Source organism: Cibotium barometz, chromosome 9 (genome assembly GCF_041138505.1).
Source record: "Cibotium barometz isolate CiBa-2024 chromosome 9, ASM4113850v1, whole genome shotgun sequence".
NCBI lineage: Eukaryota > Viridiplantae > Streptophyta > Polypodiopsida > Cyatheales > Cibotiaceae > Cibotium > Cibotium barometz.
The window spans coordinates 39,575,885-39,600,050 of NC_141054.1; the positions used below are offsets into that span (position 1 = coordinate 39,575,885).

General features: G+C 46.1%; 1 protein-coding gene across 2 annotated transcripts in view; it reads right to left on the reverse strand.

The window, feature by feature from the left end:
* The window catches only part of LOC147635566 (putative potassium transporter 12), a 124,072-nt gene extending 100,021 nt beyond the window's left edge, over nucleotides 1-24,051 (reverse strand). Inside the window, exons 1-6 of one of the 2 annotated variants that reach the window (XM_086802906.1) lie at nucleotides 23,613-24,051; nucleotides 23,321-23,520; nucleotides 22,863-23,161; nucleotides 22,315-22,543; nucleotides 21,904-22,152; nucleotides 6,924-6,974 (exon numbers count right to left, since the gene is read on the reverse strand). In XM_086802906.1, coding sequence (XP_086659032.1) covers nucleotides 6,924-6,974; nucleotides 21,904-22,152; nucleotides 22,315-22,543; nucleotides 22,863-23,161; nucleotides 23,321-23,477 — 985 coding nt within the window. In that variant the 5' untranslated portion in view covers nucleotides 23,478-23,520; nucleotides 23,613-24,051. The remainder of the gene's footprint in view (nucleotides 1-6,923; nucleotides 6,975-21,903; nucleotides 22,153-22,314; nucleotides 22,544-22,862; nucleotides 23,162-23,320; nucleotides 23,521-23,612) is intronic. The other variant, XM_086802907.1, reaches the window with a different exon arrangement.
* Nucleotides 24,052-24,166: the final 115 nt, after the last annotated feature.

Sequence of the window (24,166 nt, forward strand, 5' to 3'; positions counted from 1 at the left end):
TGGAGGTGCAATTTTTGTGCAGAAGTGCATCCTGGCAGCATTACACGGTTGAAGGCACACTTCACACATACAAAGGGCCATGGGGTGGGACCTTGTAAGGTCGTACTAAGGCACATTTATAAAAGCCTTAAGGCTTGGAAGGCTAAGGAAGTAGGCCTTCCTGTTGAGGACATCGTGGATCCTGATCATTTAAGAGAGGCTGCCATGACTGTGGAAAAGCAAGTTTCTACAATAGGTGACATGCAAAGTCAGTATCATGGGACTTTTACTGTTGGGGGTAGCTCTAGTTCACAACCTCGAGCAAAGAGGACAACTTTACCTTTGTTGAAGGAAGGGCATGTGAAGGCAGGGTTTCAAAAGGCTGCCATGAAGGAGGCAACACGGGAGATAACCAAGCTTTTTGTGCAGTGTGCATTGTCCTTCAATATTTTGCGGACGACTCGATGGAGGACAACAATTAGAGCAATCTCACGCATAGGTTGTGAGTGGGATGGTCCCTCATATGAGGCCTTACGTACTACATAGCTTCAGAGAGAGAAGCTAGCAGTTGAGACACAGATGGAGCCTCTTAAGGCTACTTGGGTAAAGTATGGGTGTACTTTGATGTGTGATGGCTGGTCAAATGTGAAGAAGAGGAGTGTTTATAACATTCTGGTCTCCTCATGCAAAGGCAGTATGTTTATTCGTGCCATTGATGCCTCTATGGCGGGGACAGTGGTGACAGGGGAGTTCATCTTCAGGCATATACGCCAAGCTATACAAGAGATTGGCCCAGACAACATTGTGCAGGTGATAACAGACAATGGGCCGAATTGTGTTTCCATGGGAAGGATACTTGAAGAAGAGTTTCCCAAGATTGTATGGACACCTTGTGCTGCACATAGCCTTGATTTGATGATAGAAGATGTGGGAAAGCTGGATTGGGTGAGGAACATTTTTTCTGTAGCCTCTAGTATGGTGAACTTTGTCACCAAAAGGCCTAAAGTGCTGAGCATGTATACCAATTCTGATCTAGAGCTCTTGAAGCCATCCAAAACCCGCTTTGCCTACATGTTCATTGTGGTGGAGAGGCTCATGAGGGTGCACCATGGCCTAATGCGCATAGTGGTATATCGTGAGTGGGCAACATGGGATGACAAAGATGCACCAAAGTCAGTTTCATTTGCTCGTATGGTCATGAGGGAGACTTGGTGGAATGATGCGCAAGCACTTGTCAAGACACTCAATCAGTATCATGTATGGAATGTGGATTGTAGAGAGATGAATATGGGTGTTGTTTTCTAGCATTGAATCATTGTTTACATTGAATAATAATGAATCCAATGTTTTTTCTTATGAGGCATGTTTTTCAAGTATTTTGCTTGCTGAAATAAATAGGCTAAGTAGTAAGACCTAAACACTTATTTCTTGTACTACTGTACATTCAATATTAAAAATATATATATATTTTTGTATTTTTCTTTGAAACCTTTTTTTGCCGTTTCAAAAAGTTGTGAAACTTCTGAAACGTTTCTGAAACCCGTTTCAAATCAAGCGTTTCTGAAACTCCTGGTAGCTATGCTCATGATTTAGCAGAGGCACTAGCTAAAAAGGCTACAAGAGGTTGCGTATGAGATGCCATATAGGCCTGTAGTGCATGCCCAACCCATACCTGCCTCTAGGAAGGAGATAACATAGCCTTCATCATTTACCACATCCGCCACGAAACGTACATTCTTTTGTGAGAGGAAGAAAGCTTTCCATGGTTCAAGAAGGCCTAACGGAGCATGAAACAACCTACTCCAACGTATGCTTTCTAGGCGCATGGTGTTTCCAACCTCCAGTGATCTTCCATGCCATTCCAGTTTCTTTGTCAGCAATTTCCAGTCCATGATTAACCTAGAGCTCGGTTTTGCAAAGAATAAATGCTAAATTACAGTACTGGAAGTTGGCCACATGGCCTTTACATGTCAGACTCTATATAGTGCAGTCCATTCTCATTACATATATACATCTCTTCTTGCCTCTACTTGCTTGGCCAAAGAAGCATTTGGATGAGTACACGTCTGCTACACTAGAGATACTTTGGAAAGCCAAACACAATACTAAAGGCCTCACATTGATGCGAAAGGACAAACTCTGTACGCCAAGAAATCATGGGGGCATCAACATTCTCGACATTCATACTGATGTCATTGCCAGGAAAGCCACTTTGCTTGCTCATTTTTCAGCTCAAAAACAGCCTTGGGCACAGATGCTAGCAGCCCTGTGCACCACTTTGAAGTCTGCCACATTTGGTGCATGGAACCCTCACTACTAGGAGGTGGTTTTTGGGCACTTTACACGGAAAATACCAAGCTGTCCTTTCAATCAGCCTAGAGTTCGAACGACGTATGCCATGCAAGTGGGTAACCTAAATGTCCAATCAGCTGATTGGAGGGAACAAGAGCCCCTGGCCATAAGACATTGTGCCAAGCTTGTGGTTTGAGAGGGATAAGCTTGGATTTTTGGAAATTAATTCGGAGACCAGCAGCTGTACCAAACAGATCCAAGGCATCCATCACAACGTAAAGATCACGATGATCATCTTGTGGCATGAAGAAGGAATCCTCTGCATAAGCATGTGCCAGAAAATACTTGCCAGAGGGCAATTGAAGACCATTAAGGGCACCTTGCCGAGTAAGATGATCCATATATAGAAGCAAAGGATGAGTCGCTATGGCATATAATAAGACACTCGAAGGGCATCCTTGACACACGGACTTACCCAAAGACCATGAGTCAAAGAGTTCACCATCAAGAATACATGATGCCTCACTGCCTTGATACAACCAATACACAAGATTGGACATCTTAATTCCAAAGCCCATTTTGCACATGGTCGCCGCGATAAAATCCCATTGCACTGTGTCAAAGGCCTTCTTTATGTCCACTTGCAAAATAAGCACATCTTGTTTTGTATATTTTGCATATTCAACCCCAATGAAGGCATTTGCCATGTTATATGTTATATGTCTGCACAGGACAAAACCATATTGTGCCTCGTGTAAGCCTGCATAAAATACCCCTTTTACCCTATTGACCAACATTTTGGTGACCAATTTGTATACCACGAGCATTAGAGTAATAGGCCGCTAATCAACAAAGGTCTCACACTGGCTTTTTTTTTGGGAGAAGTTTTACAAGCCCTTCTTTCCATGATTTGGGCATTTTCCAAGTACACCAAGCATCATTTATTATGAAAAGCAATGCATGTTTGAGATCATACCAGAAATGCAAGAAGAAATCCAGAGTTAAACCATACCAACCTGGAGATTTCCAAGTGCCCAATTGTTTTATTGCCTCTTACAATTCTTCCTCCGTGAAGAATTGTTCCATGGAGAGTGCCTCTTCCTGAGATACTATGCATGAAACTGAGAGAGCAACTTATCCTTGGCAGCTTGAACTTGGGCATTAACAGGACCTATAGTAGCAAAGACATGCACATAGTGGGACACACACTCATCGGCCAATTGTTGTTTGGAATATGTCCAAGTTTGCATCAAGGTCTTGACACGTTTAATGGTGTCTTTTTGGCGTTCAAAATGTAAGCTTTTGAAGAAATCCTTTGAAGAGCATCCCTTATCCTTGAACGGGCGTTGCTTGGCTTTGACTTGCCATTTTTCTAGCTTACGTCTGTCATTTTCAGCAAGACCATGTTTTGCATTGTATACATCCTCTTCTTCAAACACCGAAAGATTCCTCATGTAAGCAAGCTCCGTCGTCAGAGCTTGATAAGTTGCTTTTGCATTATGGACTCTCTGTTTTTCTTCATGCATATACCAGTGACCATAGTCTCTAATGATGAGTTGGATCCTATGAACAAAACGATACCAAGCCACATCCGTGCTTTCGAGCATTTGCAACTTAAGCGGTGTAATGACCTCTTTGACCAAATTATGGAAAATGTCATGCGAGGTAACAATTATTAATGAGAAGTGGACAACGGCGGTATAAAGGGTGATCATCGCAGTAAAGCCCCATCCACAGAGGTACATGATCAGATAATACTTGTGAGTCATCCACCCAAATTTTGCATATAAAATCATCATATTGAACCACATGTAATAAATACCATCTATCCAAGCGGGCTCGATATTGAGAAAAAGCCCTATGGTGGAAAGTGAAGCCAGACATCCCAGGGCACATTTGAGTCCACAAATCAATAGCCTGTAAAGTATTTATCATTCCATTCCAATGGAACCTCTCAGAAGCTAGCATATGCGAATGTCCACACGAGTTATCCCCATGCTGAGGGGCATTGTTAAAATCCCCACACAAGAAAGCATTATGCAGCCAAGGATAGCCACAAATCTCTGCCCATAACGTTGCTCTCTTGGCTGAAGCAATTGGCACATAAAGAGCTGCAAAATAATATATCTCAGCATTTATTAGACATTGAACCACCAACCAGCGACCATCCGGGTCATTATGCGCTAAAACCGGTTGGAACTCATGTCGGACCAACAAGGCAACTCCAAAAAATGCACCCAGGCCAGCATAAAAGATGCCATAACCAGCAAAGTGACCTACTTGGCCTACGGACTCATTCTGATTAGGTTCTTGCAAGCAAACTATATCTAGTTTCACAGAGTCTCTCTTCAAGGCTGCGATCACATGCATCAATTCGCATATACTAACCGAAATCATAGGGAGCTCCTGGGTATTCATACCCATGAGCGCCCATAAGTATATGCTCATCATATTTACATAGCACCAAAAATGCCTCCATTTATTTAAATCACAGAGGCCATTGAAATTGTACGTAAAGCATTTAAGAGTAACTACCGTGAGAAATATATACAAGAAAGTAGATGACACAACCTACTCAGGCTTACGCCATTTGCATGTGTTCCCCATCATCATTATGCAACATATTTTCTTGCATTTCAACTTCGTGTGCCTGCATTTGCAATTCCATCTCTTGCACTTCCATAAGAGTCTGAGCTCCATGCAGCTCCACCATTTGTTTCCACTTGCCCACAATATTATTTTGCGAGTTTGACGCATCCATGTGCGAGGAGGAAGCATCCAAGGCCCAATTTCGTGTTGGCAACGGTTGCCTGCGTTGCAACCATAGTCACATGAAACGGGAAACGGAACATCGGAAATGGAAACGACTTACTCTTGGAAATGGAAACGGATAAGAAACGGCTTCTTTGAAACAACATAGTTAGATTTTGTATGCAACTTTAAGAGTTTCATCAAGAAACGGCACAAAGGAAACGAGAAACGGGTGACATTGGAAACGGAGTTTCCGATCCGATAGGCCCCGAAACAGAGTTTCCTTGTGACTATGGTTGCAACACTGATTTCTTAGGTGTTTGCCAACCATCATTTGCCAATTTTTCTTTTCCCTTTTCTTTGCCTTTTTGCATAGCTTGTGAATACGATACATGTGCATTTGTAAAAGATGAGGTTGTTTTTTTTACTTATTAGTTTGCCCGCCTGTGACAAAAGGTGCTTGAACTTTCACATTGACGTTTGGTGTCGGCTGTGAGACCGCAGCAAGAGGTGGAGGATGCAACACTATGGGACATTGAGTGGCTATATGACCAAATTTACCACATGTGTAACATCCACCAGCAAATACACCCCATTTCAATTCATGGTAAGCTTCACCCATATGAAATTCATCTACTTCCACTGTAATGGACGAGGGCGTGGGTTGGGTCGTGTCTCAAAGTATATAAAACTTGTTCCTATTACCCGAAGGACGAGGTGGGCATATGATTGTACCAAGAGAAGCAGCAAGCCCAGGCAAATCCTCTCGCATGTAATTAGGAAAGTTGACTACTTCCACCCATACTAGGCATCTATGTTTGATGAGTGCTTGATAATCTTTCATGGGCATCCACGGTAAGATATGCACCATTGATTTCCAAGTACGATGGCAATTTTTCTAGCATTTGTAGCTTATACTGATTTTCAATGAGCAGCACTTCATAAAATCCTTTTTCTGTAAGATATGCACCATTGATTTCCAAGTACGATGGCAATTTTTCTAGCATTTGTAGCTTATACTGATTTTCAGTGAGCAGCACTTCATAAAATCCTTTTTCTGCATAATACACTCCCTCCACATAATTGCCACCCAGTAAAGACTGAAGCCATTGTGCAACATCACTTGCCGTGGGCTTGGCATTCTACCCGGAAACAACACTATGATTGCATTTTACGAATATTTCCTGATTGGTGAGACCACAGAAGGCAACTTGAGTTTGTATTTGAGAGTAGGTACAGGCCTATCCTAGGTTCTCTGAATATGTTCAAACTCATTGTGCAGCACATCATAGAGGAACTGAGCATCTTCATTTTGATGGAGCACCCCTGAGTTGTTGACTTCCAAATGTTTTTTCCTGGTTTCTTGATTCCTTTTCCTTTATAGCCGCCATAATTGCAGAGATCACTGTACGAAGACCCTCTCACACACTCACACACACTTAGAAAGGGATGTACAAAGGAGAAAAGAGGACGAGAGAAGCCGCAGATCACAGGGGACGCTGGACAAAAGATCCAGGCGCACACATCAAACGCAGAGAATGCAGCAGAACAGGTCGAAGGTTGCAGCTTGGCAGGATGCAGGCACACAAACGAGCATGTCACAGAGGCGCACAACGAGCAGGTCTCAGAGGTGCACGATGTGCAGGTCGTGCAGGTCGCAGACACGCACAGGTCGCACAAGTCGCATAGGTCGTACAGGTCGCAGAAGCGCACAAGCTTGCAGGTCGCACAGGTCGTGCAGGTCGTGCCTCTCCAGCACACACAAGCGTGCACACACACACACACATGCATGATGCACGCATGTACGCACGCACTCACGTGCACCCAAAAAAACAGCAGCAATTAAAGATAATCAGTTAGAAAAACAAATGAAAACACTGTAGAACTATTCCTAGTGGTACCTTGGCTTAGATTTGGCACTGCTATACTGAGACCACTAACAGCTGATAAAACTGCACAAGGTGAAGCAATTGTTGAGTTTTAGATTCAAGCTTGGGTTGCACTTACTAAACATTTTTCTTTCTACCCAATAAAAAAAGAACAAACAGATCTAATATAGAAGCTCTCTCTCTCTCTCTCTCTCTCTCTCTCTCTCTCTCTCTCTCCATGGACCACATGTACTGTCAGATGTTTTCATTTTACTTTTTCTTTCAGTTTTTCATGGCTCAGTATATCCATGGTACCATTGTATTACTTTTGGTCTCATAGGCCCTTGGGGTCTTCCGTAGACATTAATATAACTTTCTCTCTCTTTCTCTCTCTCTCTCTCTCTCTCTCTCTCTCTCTATGATCAGTCTACTCCACGGGGTTACCTCTCTCTCAATGAGAGGAACAGAGTGATGAGACAGGACATATGGCAGCACTACATACAGGAGACATGGACAGCACCAGAGAGCCCACTACCACCGAAGATGCTGTATTACAGAGACCACTTTATGAGCATCTCAGGGGATGGGTTTATACATCGACCGCGGTACATGGATGTATACATGCCACACAGCTCTCGCGTTGCTATTGGACAGCTACGAGTCTCATCACATCAACTAGAGATAGAGGCTGGGAGAGTGGCACGGGTTCCCACAGCTGAGCGGATATGCAGATTGTGCCGCAAGAAGGTGGAGGCTGAGGATCACTTTGTATGTAGATGTAGAGCCCACCAGGGGGTCAGAGACAGATATGCAGGATTGTTTGAGGAGCACTCTTCACTACATCAGTTGATGGAGGCCTCGGACCAGCGACAGCTTGGCAGATTACTACTAGAGCTTCATAGTTCTCGAGAGAGACTCCTCCAGACACCCACTCCCACTAGGGGTGGGAGACAGTCCAGCTCACAGATTTCTTCCAAAGAGCTATGCCAGTCCCAGCTGATGTACCACGTGGGGTGACCGCACAGAGAGCAGAGGAATTGAAAGCCAGGAGGAGACCTAGACAGACTGGACATAGAGCACCCCGACTCCATCACCAAGAGATAGCAGCTATCCGAATAAGACACTAGATGCAGACACAGGAGAGGCTAGCTCGCTTTCATTCAGACTCAAGGTACATGTTCACGCCATTCACAACCTCAGCATCGGCGATGTATGATATCTTATATCCCTCTTGTGGCACTGGATGGAGTTAGACATAGATCTGCATAGCATGCTTGTACTACCCAACATATAGAGATGCATCTTGCCTTAGCACTCCATCCACATCCCCACCCCCCCTTATATTGTTTGTATATGGGCTCCACCGATCCATGATGATTCACAGTTGTATCTCGACACATGCACACTTTTTCTTTTCTTTCTTTTCTTCCGATGACCGGAAGAACACAGTTGTATTATTTTTTGTCTCATAGGCCGACTTTGGCCTCTTGTAGACGTTAATATATCTTTCTTTCTTTCTTTCTTTCTTTCTTTCTCTCTCCATACACCTCTAGACACACTCACCACCCAGCTATCATCTCTACTACATATGGCAGCCACCCGCACTTTCCCCCATCATACACACATTGCACACACAGATAGATCTGGGAGCATGCCCCAGAATCGGTGGTATGATGATGAGTGAGAGAGCTATATAGACACCTCCGTGCCCAGAGAGCACTGGGGACCATTACACAGAGACAAGCAAGCCGACAGATGAAGACCCTCACACGCCGTAAGAGGCATGCATATGAGGAGGCATAGTACTGGGATATATACCACCTACTCATGAGCAGAGATGTAGCCATTGCATGGCGCAGGATGAGAAAGCCTCGCCCTCGTACCCCGATTGAGGATCCACACACATGGCACACATATGCAAAGAGCCTCGACCATATCCCTCAGCAGCTGCCCATACCAGAGCCACAAGAGTCCCGCCCTACCACCTCTACTTTCTTATCTTTATTAGCTTTCAATTTCGCTCTGATACCAACTGTGAGATCCCGATCTCCACCGCGCAACGGATTCGGGGTACTAGCAGCGGAAGTAGCACATCATGCGTGGGTAGGGGTCTCACACTCGGGGCCTCGCCCACCACGGATATCCGGACAAGAGACTAATCCGTCGGTTTGTCCAAAACCGAAACCGGAAAAACTTTCTTTACCCGGAAAGAATGGTCGATTCCACTAGGATAACTCTTTACTCTAACGTAGTCAAGATCATTACGGATCAACTGATCTGACTGCACCTTTAACGGTACTTGGTCAAATCAAGGAAGAAACTTGCACTTGGATCATTGGGATCAACGCTTTTTTTCCCATCAAGAGGCACAGCCGTTGATTCCTATCCATAGAACATCGATGGTAGAGAGAGCTATCCACCGGTTACAACATGGGAGATCGACTAACCACATAGGTATACAGAGTGAGCATCTTATTTATGTGGCTGACACACTCGGACCCTGTGTTGCTCACCTCTTTAATAGGGCACTAGTGGAGGGCTTACCAGCTGAGTGGACTATGCACACCATCGTGCCTCTCCACAAAGCGGGAGACATGCTAGACCCCAGCAACTACAGGACTATCATGATTGGTCATACATTGGCCAAACTTTATGGCATAGTGCTCGAGGCAGAGTTGAGCTCATATGCAGAGGAGGAGGGACTGCGAGCACCAGGGTAGGCTGGATTCCAACGAGCTTTCTCCACTACCGACCATATATTCACTCTGAGATGTCTGATTGACCAAGCTAGGGCGCGGGAGAAGAGATTATACTGCTGCTTTGTGGATTTCCGCAAAGCATTTGACACAGTGCCACGAGAGAGACTCTTCCAGTGCCTAAAGTCATTGGGGATCCCATCAGAGATGGTTTGGGGCATCTATGCTTTATATGAGCAGGTCCTCGGGCGCATACAATGCCCCGGGGGGCTATCTGATGTTATTGCTAGCACCATAGGTGTGAAGCAAGGATGCCCACTCTCTCCTACACTATTTGGGCTATACATCGATGAGGTGGCTGACCATGTGAACTGGCCGACTGCTGGTCGGCCAGCTCTTGGACACAAATAATCATGTGCTACAGCCGACTGGATCCTCCACTTCTGTGTACTAGCCGACAGCACCCATGTCCCCTACTGGTCCACTCTCCTTGCCAAAACAGCAACCAATGCTCCAAGTCTATGTCTCTAGTGAGTCTTTATCATGTTGCCTCCAAGATTAGCTTTGTGATTAGCATGTACATGTGTGTGCACATGACATCCCCCTCTGCTAAACTTTATATGACGGGATTCCAATCTACTTCTTGGTCGACTGTCATCATCCCATTCTATTCCCAGAGTCCCCCTGTCATCCTTCCTACTCTGGCAACCTTTTCACTGAATGCCCGGCCCGGTCTCCAAATCCACTCTTAACTCTGAATAAGATCTATGCATATGTTCCATCCAGTCCCCAATCCGTTCTTGCCCTGTCTCTGAACACCGTCTTGGTCTTCATTCCTGAGAAATGAGTCTGGCACTCTAACTCCACCCCGTGGAGGATTATACTCCCTTGGAACCGTTGGAGGATTATACTCCCATGCGTTGCCCGAAAGCCTTTCCTGGCTCACAGGACTGCCATCCCCTTTGGGCTTTGTGGAGCACCACCAACAAAAGGGCAAAAGGACGAAAGGACCAGATGTACGAGAGATCAAAGCAAATCAACACAGCATGAAATGGATGAGTGAGTGTATGTATAATGATGAATGTAATCCAGTACAAGAGGCCCTCTGATGTGAGGTGACTCTAAGTAGTAGACCGTCGAAGAAGCAAAGACGAGATCGGAAATTAAGCACGGTGGGTGACGAAGGCTCGGATCGATGTGAGGCAAAGGCACTCCGTAAGATGCAGACAAATGCAGATCTACAGAGCAGAGAGGGCTGTTGTCCTGGGCAGATGGTGTGCTGCCATCACGAGGTAAGGTAGGTGTAAGATGACGTCGAGAATGGCAGAGAGTTTCTCAAACTCAACCATAACTGCTGCTACTGAATTTGGAGGGCGATGAACGTAATGAAAGCAGTGAGAGCAATGAAAGCGAAGAGAGCTAAGAAAGCGAAGACCGTGAAATAAAGAGTGTAAACAAAAGATGAAAAGTAGATGATGGGAACGTTAAAATGTGGTAACGATATTCCAAACGGCAAAAAGATTTGCTCACGATTTCATGATGATGATAAGAATGAAGATGCACAACATTCGAAAGAATAGGGTGGCGATGTGAGTGAAGGGAACTTAAAGAAAGGCCACCCCATTTTATGGTAATGATAGCCCAATTTGGAAATGTGTTTTTGGCTGAATTATGAAGCATTTGTATATATATATGGTGTTGGGCTGCTGGTCGAAGGCCCAGAGACGGCTGTCGACCAGCAGCAAGACAAAAAAACCCAAAATAAATCCCTCTTTTAGGCTGGGTAAAATACCAGTTTTGGGTATATTTTCACACAGGTATTGGAGGCTGAGATTAGTATTTTGACAAAGAGACAAGGACAGAGCCACAGGCCATGCCAGCTTCAGGAGAAACTATTCTACCTTGAATCATATTTTTATTCTCCAAGCTATTATTGGAAGGCATGGAAGCAAAAGGTATACTGCTGTTTTGTGGACTTCCAGAAGGCTTTAGATTCTGCCCCTCAATCCCGGATCCTAGATTGCCGTTAGGAGCTCCAACTCCCATCAGACATGATATGGGGGGTGATGGCCTTATACGAAGCCATGATTAGCAGTTGGGTCCGCTCACCAGCAGGGCTCTCAAGGCATATCAACAACACTATTGGGTTCAAACAAGGCTGTCCGCTCTCTCCCACACTATTTTATTTAAACAGTATATAGACAAGATCTCATCATTTGTAGACAGATTTGGGGGGACGGGGCTCATGGCTTGCCCAGGCAGTGGTGTCTATTTTGCTTTATGATGCGGAAGATATAGTCTTGATTTGTGATTCCACACAGGGGCTACAGAGACACCACTATGCACTGCAGCGGCTTTATGACGAGAGATCTCACGTTCATACCCCAAGACAGCTTTATATACAGAGGAGCCCAAGTGGGGATCGTCTCATCTTATGTTTACCTTGGTGCGACCTTTACTGGCCCAACATTTTCCACGAGACCAGCAGCCTAGGCCCACCTCTCGAGAGGGTATGCACTCTAGCCCATCTAGAAAGAAAGAAAGAAAGAAAGATTTTATTAACGTCTTCCAAAAGACCGAACTCGGCCTATGAGACAAATCGGAGTACCTGTATGGGGTATCCTCTGTCATCCCAACAAAATGAAAAAGTACTGAATAAAAAAGCTGAATCTGGGTGTGCAGGGAATGGAGCTCTACTACTAGAAGAATGCAAAGCTATATGCATGGAGTATACAATCATGATATGCAACCTAGCTAGCTCCATCCTGTACCATACTGGGGGTATAAAATGGTATACATCAGTGAAGGGGGTGTCCACAGCTCCCTGAAGAACATGCCTGGGTGTGCTCTGAAGCGAGCCAGTCGCTCCGCACCCTCTCTGTGAAACTGAGCTCTGATCTCTGTCATCTCTCTCTGGTATAGGCGTGGTGTCCGAAAGCCAGGTGTCCTCTGTCTCCTGCGGGCTCTAAGTGTCTCTGCTCTCTGGAGAGTAATTCCCTGCCGTTAGGGGCTGGGAGGGGTATGGATCCAAACCCACTTCCAGGAGCATCGCACCAAGTGTTAGCTCTTTGGCACTTTGGTGCGCCCTAGAGAAACGTAGGGTGCCTCCTCCTGGGACCAAATCTAGGAGAGGATGACTGGAGGGTGATAGAGAGACTGCGCAAGTTATGATGCACATGATCCAGAGCAACTCATCAGTACCACATGATATCATCTTAGCTAAGTTTGGAGCATCTCCGCTCATCATAGACTGCCTCCCATGATTTGCACTTGAGTCCTCCATGCAGCTTACACGAGAGGGATAGAGCAGGTCCTGGTACTCATGGGTGGTCGCCTAGTTTGAGCGACATTGCCATCGGATGGACCACCTTTCCCAAATTCAATGAAGTTTGGACTTCTTCAAGTAAGAGAACAACCACCTAATGCATCTCGACCTGATAGGACTACACACAAGTCACACAGGGATGTCCCCACCTGAGCTCGCTATGAAACTTCATTCTGCAGGGAGCACCTCCTACAAGTTTCCGACGATGACTTCATCATAATCTTTGGACATCTCCATACACATGTCACATGCCATGCGGATCACTATTGGCCAGCTGAGAGTATCATCACACCGTCTACAGATTGAAACTTGCAGAGGGCGTCCCTCGGGAGCCACGGGTATGCAGGGTATGCACAACCAGAGAAGTAGAGACACAGGAGCATTACATGCTTATGTTGTTAGCAGTCATCTCCTGTCTGTACCATAGTGCTCACATAGGGCCTTTGTTGTGGGTGTGCCCACCCAGGAGCTCTTATCCTTTTTTTCCCATTTTTCCCCGTGTTTTCCCTATTTTTACTGGTTGTGGGGGGTTGTCTATACTAGCCGACTCATACTGTGCTGCCCAACTTTTCATGTTGCTGGCCGACTGGATTTTTTCCAGTCGTGGAAACCTTTGTGGGCTGTCAGCCCGTTTTCCACTGGCCGACCTGCTGCCCAAGGTGGTATATATAGCACCTTGTTCCCCCCACACTTCCTTGTATCATCTTGTACCAGATCTTGTGTATAGAGCAGAGTTTATACAGCTTTTCTCTCTCTCTCTCTCTCTCTCTCTCTCTCTCTCTCTCTCTCTCTCTCTCTTTTGCGTTTTGTGCTCTACAGCAGTTGTCTCATATTTCCGCAATGCATTCCGACATGGTATTAGAGCTCAAGGTTGCTTGATATTGGAGAGCTTGCAGGACTGCTGAAGACCTTGACGACCTTGGAGAGCTTGTGAGAGTATTGGGACTGTTCGTGATTGGTGCTAATTGGAGACTTCAGTGGACCATATGGGACGTGGAGAAGCAGGTCGAAGCAAGGAAGGCAGCCCCCTCTTCATATTTTTTCCCACCCACCATCCCTTCACAAGACCAAGATCACCCCCCGAGATGGCAGCAGATTTGCTTGAGATGGCTAAGAAGCACGTAAAGATCCCTACTCTCCCCACATCCCCTGTGGATCAACAGTTCGACGGGACCAACTACAGCATATGGAAGGTAATGATGGAATTTGTCTTGGAGTCTTATGACTTGGCTGATTTCATTGTGGTTGGTGTTCCTTAGCCGGAGTTGGAGGACGGGGAGCTTTTACCATCTACTCGGAAAGAACGGGAGGCTGAAGCATAGTTATGGGATCGTGTCAATGCCCGTGTGCGTTCTTTCATCTTCCTGAATTGCACACTATAGGTGATTAATCATATCACAACATGTGACGCTGGCCAGAGGGATTTGGCAACATTTGGTGTCTCTATATAACAGGGCATCACCCATGAAGCGGATCTCCTTGGAAGTGCAGATGCGGGTGATGAATCCTGCAAAATCTTAGACGATGCAGGAGCACGTCAACAAGTTGCAAGCTCTTCAGCAAGAGATTCTTTAGGCTAGGAAGGAGACATCTTCAGAGGACATGGCCATCACTTTGCTGTCTCATCTGACCTCTCAGTACTCAGCTTTCTACTCCTCTTTGATCACCAGTGGCAGGCTCAACACCATCACATGGAAGGAGCTTGTGCCTATGGTCTTGGACCAGGAAGAGCGTTTTACGAACCCTCCACAGGGCAGAGGGCGGAGGGCGGAGGTTCTGAGGCCTTGACTAGCTAGCGATCGAAAGGCCATAGTAAGGGCAAAGGGAAGTCTTCACAGGAGAAGTCTTCTGAGCAGGAGCCCGAATTGGATCATGATGCCTTGAAGGCAAAGATGACCTGTAACAATTGTGACGAGAACGGCCACTATTGGAGGAAATGTCTTAAGCAGAGCACCGAGAAGGGTGCAAATTCCTCAGCAGTAACCGTGAAGACTCCAGCTTTTGTGCACTTGGAGATTATGAGCACAGATGCTTCATCTTCTTCGAGTAGGGGGACTGTTGGACTCACCGCTAGGGACACTCGGGATTGGATTCTGGATAGTGGTGCTTCCAGGCACATGACTCCTTCCTGAGAGTTATTACAGGATCTCAGAAGGCACGCAGGTCACATCCTAATTGGTGACAAGTCCACTATCCCTATTCACAGTGAGGGCAGGTTAGAGATCATTCCCAATGGCAGAGGAGGGAAGCATTCCTCCCAGGTTCTTTATGTCCCATCCGTTGGTTTTCATCTGTTGTCAATGCATGAGGTTTGCAAGACTGGCGTACGAGTGGAGTTTGATGAGCATTTTGTTGCTCTATGGGACAAAGTAACAAGCTAGATTGTATGGAAAGGCGGAGTGGAGAATGGGATCTACAAACTCTCAGCACTCTCTCCTCTTACAAGTTCTCAGTTAGGTGATTTGTGGCAGTTTCGTCATGACCACTTGAAAGTGGATATGCTGTGGCATTGTGGCAAGCTTTCTGGGACAAAATGGTGGATGGCTTTCCAGATGATGGCAGCAGGCAAGAACATTCCAGTTCTCGTGTTTGTCAGCCAGAGGAACCTTTACAAGTGAACTATGCTTTGATGTCTCGTATCATTTGGGACAAAGAACCTCCTGCACTTGAGGAAGCCCTTTCCAAAGGGAAAGGAAAGCCATGCAAGTGGCATATGGTGACTTGCAGGAGGAGGTGTCTGTTGAGCAGCCTCTGGGCTTTGAGGTTCCGGGTTCAAAGGGGGTGGTTTACAGGTTCCGGAAGGCCTTGTATGGTCTTCAGCAGGTTCCCAAGACTTGGCATACCAAAGTTACACTTGATGATCCTTGTGAGCAAGTTGATGCCTCCTTGTATCGGAAGCGGTTTGGTTCATTGATTTGGTTGCTGAACACCAGATTGGACTTGAGACAAAGGATCTTGGACTCTTCTATGACACTAGAGGGGGAACGATGGATGGAGTCAGACTCCAAGGTTCGAGTGACTCAGATTGGGGAGGACATCCAGACACGAGGAGATCTACATCAGGCTACGGATTTACCCTTGGCTTAAGAGCTATTTCATGGTGCAGCAAGAGGCAGCCAACTATTGCCTTGTCGTCTACAGAGGCAGAGTACCGGGCTGCTTGTGGTGCTGCTTGCGACGAGGTGGTGTGGTTGCAGAGGTTACTTGGCGGGATTGGGTTTCCACAAGAGGAACCCACGGTCATCCAAAGTCACTTTGTTCGTGAGAAGTTTTTTGCTGATGACATCTTGCTAGAGTTTTGTTCGACGGAGGACAACGCGGCGGACCTCTTCACGAAGTCTCTCCCTCAGGCGATGCTCCAACAGCACTCCAGCTCACTGGGGTTGGTTCCACATCCAGGAGCTGAGAGGGGGTGTTAGTGTCAGAATGCGCAGCGTAGATGATGACCAGATCTGGGAACACGAACAAAACGCAATGCAGAAAACAACAGCACAAGAGAGAGAGAGATAGAGGCGTGTAACTCTACTCTATAAACACAAAGAAGATCCTGGAATGATATAATATGTGGCAAGGGCTGTGGGGCCATTTTATATGGCCCCCATACAGCAATCGGCCTGCTGTAGGGCAGCCGACAGGGCTTGAACCTCCACGACCAGCCATGAGCACCAGTCGGCCAGCAACAGGGTGTCGGCCAGCTCATCTAGGAGGTCGACCGTCGTGGACCTGAAGCAACAAAACCAGCCAGCAGCAACAGCATGTCCAGATGCAGTCGGCCAGCTTCAGAGGTCCTCCCACAACAGGGCTTCCACCCAAGCCATAGAAAAATAGGAAAAAATGTGGGAAAAAATACGAGAAGTGAGGAAAACTGAGAAAACACCTACAAGGGCTAGCACACCCACAACAAAGGCCCTGGTGTCAACATAAAGACAGGAGATGACTTCTAACACCCCCTCAGCTCCTGGCTGTGAAACCAACCATAGGGAGCTAGGTTGCGCTTGTGCAAATCCTGAGATAGCGACTTCGTGAAGAGGTCCACCGTACTGTCCTCCGTCGAACAGAACTCTAGCAAGATGTCATCAGCAAAACGATCTGTTCACGAACAAAGTGCCTCTAGATGACCATGGGTTCCTCCAGTGGAAGCCCAATCCTGCAATGCAACCTCTGCAACCTCATCACCTCACAAGCAGCATCACAAGCAGCCCGGTACTCTGCCTCTGTCGTCGACAAGGCAAAAGATGACTGCCTCTTATTGCTCCGTAAAACTGCCCTTGGGCCTGAAGTAGATCTCCTTGTGTCGGGATTTCCTCCCCAATCTGAGTCACTCCAACCGTGGAGTCGAACTCCATCCATCAATCCCCCTCCTGTGTAAAAGAGTCCATGATCCTTCGCATGCCGCAGAAACCACAGGATACACAACCCTGCCTCCCAAAAAGTCATCTACAACCATGAGCTCAACTGCCCAACATCAGTATTAGAAAATTCCTGCCAAACTGCTCCCATCAACTCGCAAGCTATCCACCATCTGAGCTCAGAAAGCCTGCACTTGCAGCGTATCCATACTTAAGTGGCCATTACCAAACTACCACTCATCACAATCCTAAGGACCTGGGAGAGAGAGTGCTGAAAGCTTGTAAACTCCATTCTCCACTCCGCCTTCCCAATCCACCTAGCCTGTTGCTTTGTCCCGGAGAGCAACAAAATGCTCATCAAACTCCACCCGTACACCAGTCTTGCAAACCTAATGCACTGACAACAGATGAAAACCAAGTGACGGAACATACAACACCTGGGAGGAATGCTTCCCCCCTCTGCCATCGGGAACTACCTCCATCCTGCCCTCACTGTGAACTGGGATAGTGGATGTATCCCCGGTAAGAATGTGACCAGAATACCTGCAGAGATCCTGTAAATCTGAACGGGAAGGAGTCATGTGCTTGGAAGCACCACTATCTAGAATCCACTCCCGAGTATCCGTTGCGGAGAATCCTCCAACCTCCTCCCTGCCTGAAGAAAATGAAACATCGGTGTCCATCACCTCCAAGTGCACAAAAGCCGGAGTCTTCATGATTGCTGTTGAGGAATCTTCATTGTTCTCGGTCTTCCGCTTGAGACACTGGCTCAAATAGTGGCCTTTCTCGCCACAATCATTACAAGTCCTCTCTGCCTTTATTTTCTCGCAGTCAACAACGGACTTCTTCTTAGAAGACTTCTACGATGAAGCCTTCCCTTTGCCCGTATTACGGCCTTTCGACCGTTGGCCAGTTAAGGCCTCCGAACCTCCACCCTGAGGAGGGTTCCTGAATCGTTCCTCCAGGTCCAAGACCATGGGCACAAGCTCCTCCCACGTGATGGTGCTGAGCCTGCCATTGGTAATCAAAAACGAGTAAAATGCTGAGTACTGAGAGGGCAAGTGTGAAAGCAATGTTATGGCCATGTCCTCTGACGATATCTCCTTCCCAGCCTGAAGAACTTCTTGTTGAAGAGCCTGCAGCTTGTTAATATGCTCCCGCATCGTCAACGACTTTACAGGGCTCATAACCCGCATCTGTACTTTCCAAAAAATCCTCTTCATGGGCGATACCCTGTTATAAAGAGAAGCCAAATGCTGCCATATACCTCTGGCCTGCGTCATATGCTTTACATGATTGATTACCTGCGGTGTGCAGTTGAGGAAGATAAACGAAAGGACCCTGGCGTTGACACAATCCGACATCTGTGCCGGTGCCTCCCGGTCCTTTCAGATCGATGGTAACTCCCCTTCCTCTACTTCCGGCCATGGAACCCCAATAACGACGAAATCAGCAAGGTCATAAGACTCCATAACAAATTCCATCATAACCTTCCATATGCCGTACTTGTTCCCGTCCAACTGACGGTCCATCGGAAACGTGGGGAGTGTAGGGCTCTTCACATGCCTCTCGGCCATCTCTAACAGATCTGCCATTGCGGGGATGTACTCTGAAAAGGGTGGGTGGCTGGGAACAAAGAAGAACTTACACCTGCAAGTGGCTGTCCAGCAAATCAGCCCGCCGTCCTCTTGCTTCTCCTCTTCCCAAACAATCCCGTACAGTCCACCAATCAGCAACACAAGAGTCCCCCTCTTGCTCACACAAATCCCAAGAACTATCAAGCGCCTAGGGCTCTAATACCATGTCAGAATGCGCAGCGGAGATGATGACCAGATCTGGGAACACGAGCAAAACGCAATGTAGAAAACAACAGCACAAGAGAGAGAGAGAGATAGATAGAAGCGTGTAACTCTGCTCTATATACACAAAGAAGATCCCGGAATGATACACTCTTAGATAGCATCCTAGGAGTTACGAGTCGGCACAATTCACGAGAGATTCCACCGTCTTTTCCAAGATGGCTTTGCCTCCTCCTCAAGAGTTATGCAGTATGTGGATCACAGATGCATGGGTTATACTTGCTAGAGCTTCGTCATCAATAGTGGAAGGCCCTTCTTAGATAGCATCCTAGGAGTGAAGAGTCGGTACAATGCCTCTCAGGCTTCCATCAAATATTTATTTGGACTACACCCGCCTGCTATATACAGAGGATGCCCCTAGGACAAAGGGATTCCACCTGCCATCAATCACCTACCAGATCCCGGGACCCTTTGGCCCCACGTAGCCACGGAGCTCACCACAAAGAGAGCTGGCCCCAAGGATCCCGAGACCTTCCACCCACCAACTGCAGATCCAGGATATACTCTAACACAAAATCCCTTACAGCTTCTATTTCTATTGTTCATGTGTGGCATGTGGAGCCTAACATGACATACATGTATGGCTAGTGTAGCCTGACATGGTGTGTCTATGTAGCATATGGAGCCTGACATGACAGTACATGTATGGCTGGTGTAGCCTGACATGATAGTACATGTGTAGCTTGTGGGGCCTGACATGGTGTACATGTATGGCTCGTGGAGCCTGACATGATGAAATTCTCTGAGACTAGCTATCTTGGAGATCTTTTGTATATATGTTCAAAGTAGGTTTCGGGAGGATCATGAGCCCTGGACATTTTATCGGATACAATTGAGCAAATGGGTGTTTCTTCCAGTCTAGCTGCACTCATGTGTGTGCATGACTTTGACTTTATCTTTGGATGACTTGATATTGTTTACCTGGACAATGCATAAGATTTCTGCCTGCATTGTCCATGGGGCCGAGGACGCCTGGGCACCCTGTGGACGTGTATGTGCACACCTATTTGGAACTAATAGGTCGTCTACATGTGTTTTGCAGGTGGTAAGTGTACCCAAAAACCCAATTTATAGCTTTATGGTTTCATATACTAATAATTATGGGTGCATGTTCACACACACTTATAAGTGGCCGGACAACTTATAAGGTATTCACACTGGGCAGGACTTATTTAATACATGTTGTCCATGGGGACGGGGACGCCTGGGCACCCTGTGGACATGTGTGCACACCTGTTTGGGACTGATAGGTGGTCTACATGTGTTTTGCAGGTGGTAAGTGTACCCAAAAACCCAATTTACAGCTTTATGGTTTCATATACTAATAATTATGGGTGCAGGTTCACACACACTTATAAGTGGCCAAACAACTTATAAGTTATTCACACTAGGCAGGACTTATTTAATACATGTGGCAGCCATAAGGTGGGCACCGGACTTCATTTATACCCGCTTCTAGTAGGCGCCCCCTTTTTGGACCCAAAAAGCACACATGTTTGAGCTATTTCCGGGCAGGGAGCCCTTATTACTGGTAGAAAACTCAGATTTGGAGAATGCGCTTGCTTTTCTGGATGCATGGGAATTGGTCGACCAGTTTTGTAGCTGTGGGCAGCCTTTCTCTCATCATCCATCGCGACGGAAACCATTCAGGTGTACGATGGAAGTTGGTCGACTACTCCTGGGAGCCTTTCTTGCTGCTGGCCGCCTATTTACAGCTCTTAAAAAGCTGCTGGTCAGGGCACAAAAGAGGGGAGAAAGCTGGCCGATTTGAGGGAGAGTCATCTTTTGCTGATCGGAGTCTTTCTGGAATGCGTGCTGCTGCCAATCGCCCCTTCTGTGGCTTCTAAGAGCTGGTCGACTGTTGCTAACAGCCCTATAAGGCTGGTCGACTAGTTCTATGAGCCAGGAGGAAGATGAAGATGCAGAGCTGTCCCGGGCTGATGTGGGAGTGCTATGGGCTCTCCATGGTTGTCCTACATATGCTTTATGCCGGGAATGCTCACTTGTGGTGAGAATTGTCAACAAATTCAGTTTATGTTATGTTTTCTCGTTTTCATATTGTATTGGAAGAAACAGGTGCAGCCAGTGGTGAACCCTGGGCACCCGCAAAGTTGTATTGGAAGAAGACTCCTTTTTGGTAATCTACCAATAAAAGGGAAGGGGGGGGGGGGGGGGGGGGTCAGCCCATCTTCTGGCCCCTAGTGTGGTGTATTGTGTAGATTTGTCATCTTGTTTTACCTGGCATGCTTATGTGTATTTTCAGATTTCATGATTGATAAGATTTTCCATGTCCAGTTGCCCTTCCGTTTACATACTCCAGCAACATGGAGAGGCCCACCACAGGCGATGGACGTCATCACAGCTCTCCACTCTTATCATGGAGGAGGATGGTATTAAAATTAGGTGAGGCATGCTCTCCTCTCACAGACTCGCATATTGATCAGCCACATGGCTACTTGTATTAAATTTAACACACGTTCACAGAATAGGTAACTAGTTCTTCTTTGAGTTCTTCTTCCATGGACTGGTATTCTCATGGAGCTATTGTACTACTATTTGGTCTCATAGACCCTTTGGGTCTTTTGAGGATGTAAATATGACTCTCTCTCTCTCTCTCTCTCTCTCTCTCTCTCTCTCTCTCATAGGTCATTATGGCCTTTTGAAGACGTTAATATAACATTTCATTTCATTTCATTTCTCATGTGCCCGTAAGTGTGAGGTACAGGTGATCAAATAATGGTTAACAATAAGAAAGCAGGAAAAAGTTGTTGAATAGCAAGGTACCAGATATACAGGGTGTAAGTATTCCATCACCCATCACCAAACTTGTGCCTAGAAGAATGAGAACAAGCAATACATTTTTCCATACAAAGTTCTTCTCCAATCCATACTTGATCTTCAGAGCTCTCTCCAAGCCTTTTGTGGGTACTTTAATACGAAAATCTGACAAGCGTTCATCTGCTGGTTGGCGATTAGGTAACATATTAACCTTTGCATATCTACAGATAAGTGCATACAGTGATAAAGTGCCTCCTGCACCATAAAATTGGCACAATTAGAGAGTATTTTATACACCTAGAGTGTCACGACTCACAAGCTGTTCAGAGAATTCCATATGTCTTGACTTTTAAAGTACTTGTCTTCACTATCCAAGCAATTCAGCAGGCTTTGGACCACCAAGGGAAAGAGCAGCACCTTCACCATTATTGTTGGCGTGAAGGACGATAAAGACATATTTGATGAGAGGGATAAGCGTGAGAGTGTAGATGATGATTGAAAGAGCACCCAGAATATCCATTGGCCCACCAATTTCAAGCTGGTTGAAAGCACTGCTATACACATAGAGAGGGCTTGTGCCCATATCACCATAGACGATGCCAATGGTCTGGAAGGCAAGGCGAAGAGTAGTGGCAAAGGAGTGATTCTGCACACACCAAGCCATAAAACACAAATAGCTCAATTGATAACAGTTTTGTGGCATCGATACCCCCAATTCTTCACCACTAGAGCAGTGAAATTGATATGCATTTCCAAGCATTTTTCTGGGAGCTTCCAAGTTTTGTTTAAAAGGAGGTGGCATCGATACCCCCAATTCTTCACCACTAGAGCAGTGAAATCGATATGCATTTCCAAGCATTTTTCTGGGAGCTTCCAAGTTTTGTTTAAAAGGAGGGCCTTTTGACCACTCATTTTCTGTGACAGGTCTTTCCCCTTCGCTAGTTCTTGGGCAAAAGAGTACTGACCTTTGCATTGTGGTGTTCAGCTCCTGTAACTTCCATGGCTTCTACATCGAGCGAGTCCCTTCGCGGCACTGTCCTAAGTAGGCCAGGCCTCCTTCCTCCCGAGCTGCCAAAGCTTCTAAGTGAAGAGAAATTCGAATGCTCGCTATCCATAGATTGTATGCCTTCCTCGATAACATATTCCTGCCCATTTGTTCGTGGAGCAGTACCGTCTGGCTCCTCATGCTCCACATCCTCCCTCTCCTCCTGCAGATCACTTTCATCATCCGGCAAGTCCTCCATTGCCATGCGATGGTGGGTACCTATTAATTAAGCTCAAAAATCTTTGAGATGCCTGAATGATGAAGTTCAACTATTGCCCATGTTAGCTATGATGAAGCTAACATGTAGTCTGCGAAGTCATATGATTACAAATTTTGAGCGGCTTTCATGTTCATGATCACATTTGCAGGCAATCTCACCAGCTATGATGACAAGTCCAACCAATATGGGTAGCTCTGCCAGGAGGAAAAAAGCACTCTGAAGCTCAAACAAGCTCAGAACGCAAGGTCTTCTGATGTTGAATGGTTGCAATGTGCTGTCCACATCCATATATGTGGTTTTGGGCAGCTTCAACATACATCACCATGCTGATTATAAAGTCTGGCAGTTATGCATACTTCTGCAAAAAGCAATCATGGAGAAAAACAACCTTTTGCCTGAAAAAGTTCAGGAAAGCAACCTCATTTTACTGAAAAATCTCAAGAAAGAAACCTCATTTTACTGCTGCAGACCTTTATGGGCTTCTCCAAACTCGTGCTATGGGTTTCTACAAAAAGCACCCCCACCCCCCCCCTCCCCAAAAAAAAAAAAACAATAAAAAGCTCCAAAAAGCAAGGTCAATTGCGAGAAATGGCGAGCACCCAATTGAAATGGAAACAGAAAATGATAACTATGGAGCCCAATATAGTTAATATAGCAATCAGGGCAAGTAATAATGCAGAAAATCAACCCATTTTCTGGAAATATTTTGCATTGATGCAAAATTATGCAATTATCCATGCGTCAAATCCTGCCAGCGAAGTTCTGAACGCAACAAATGCCGCATATAAAGTACTCTCTACTCACGGAGACCTTGGCAAGTGCGGCCAAAAAAAAACCCAAAAAAATCCCCCCAAAAAAAAAACAAAAAAAGCGTTTCCTATCGCACGCTTTTTTTGCATGTCCTACGCGCATTTAAGTCTCCTCTCTCTCGCGCGAATCTCGAATCTCGAATCTCGAATCCCTAAACTTTGCAAATAATTATTCCTCTACAGTTTTATAAAAAA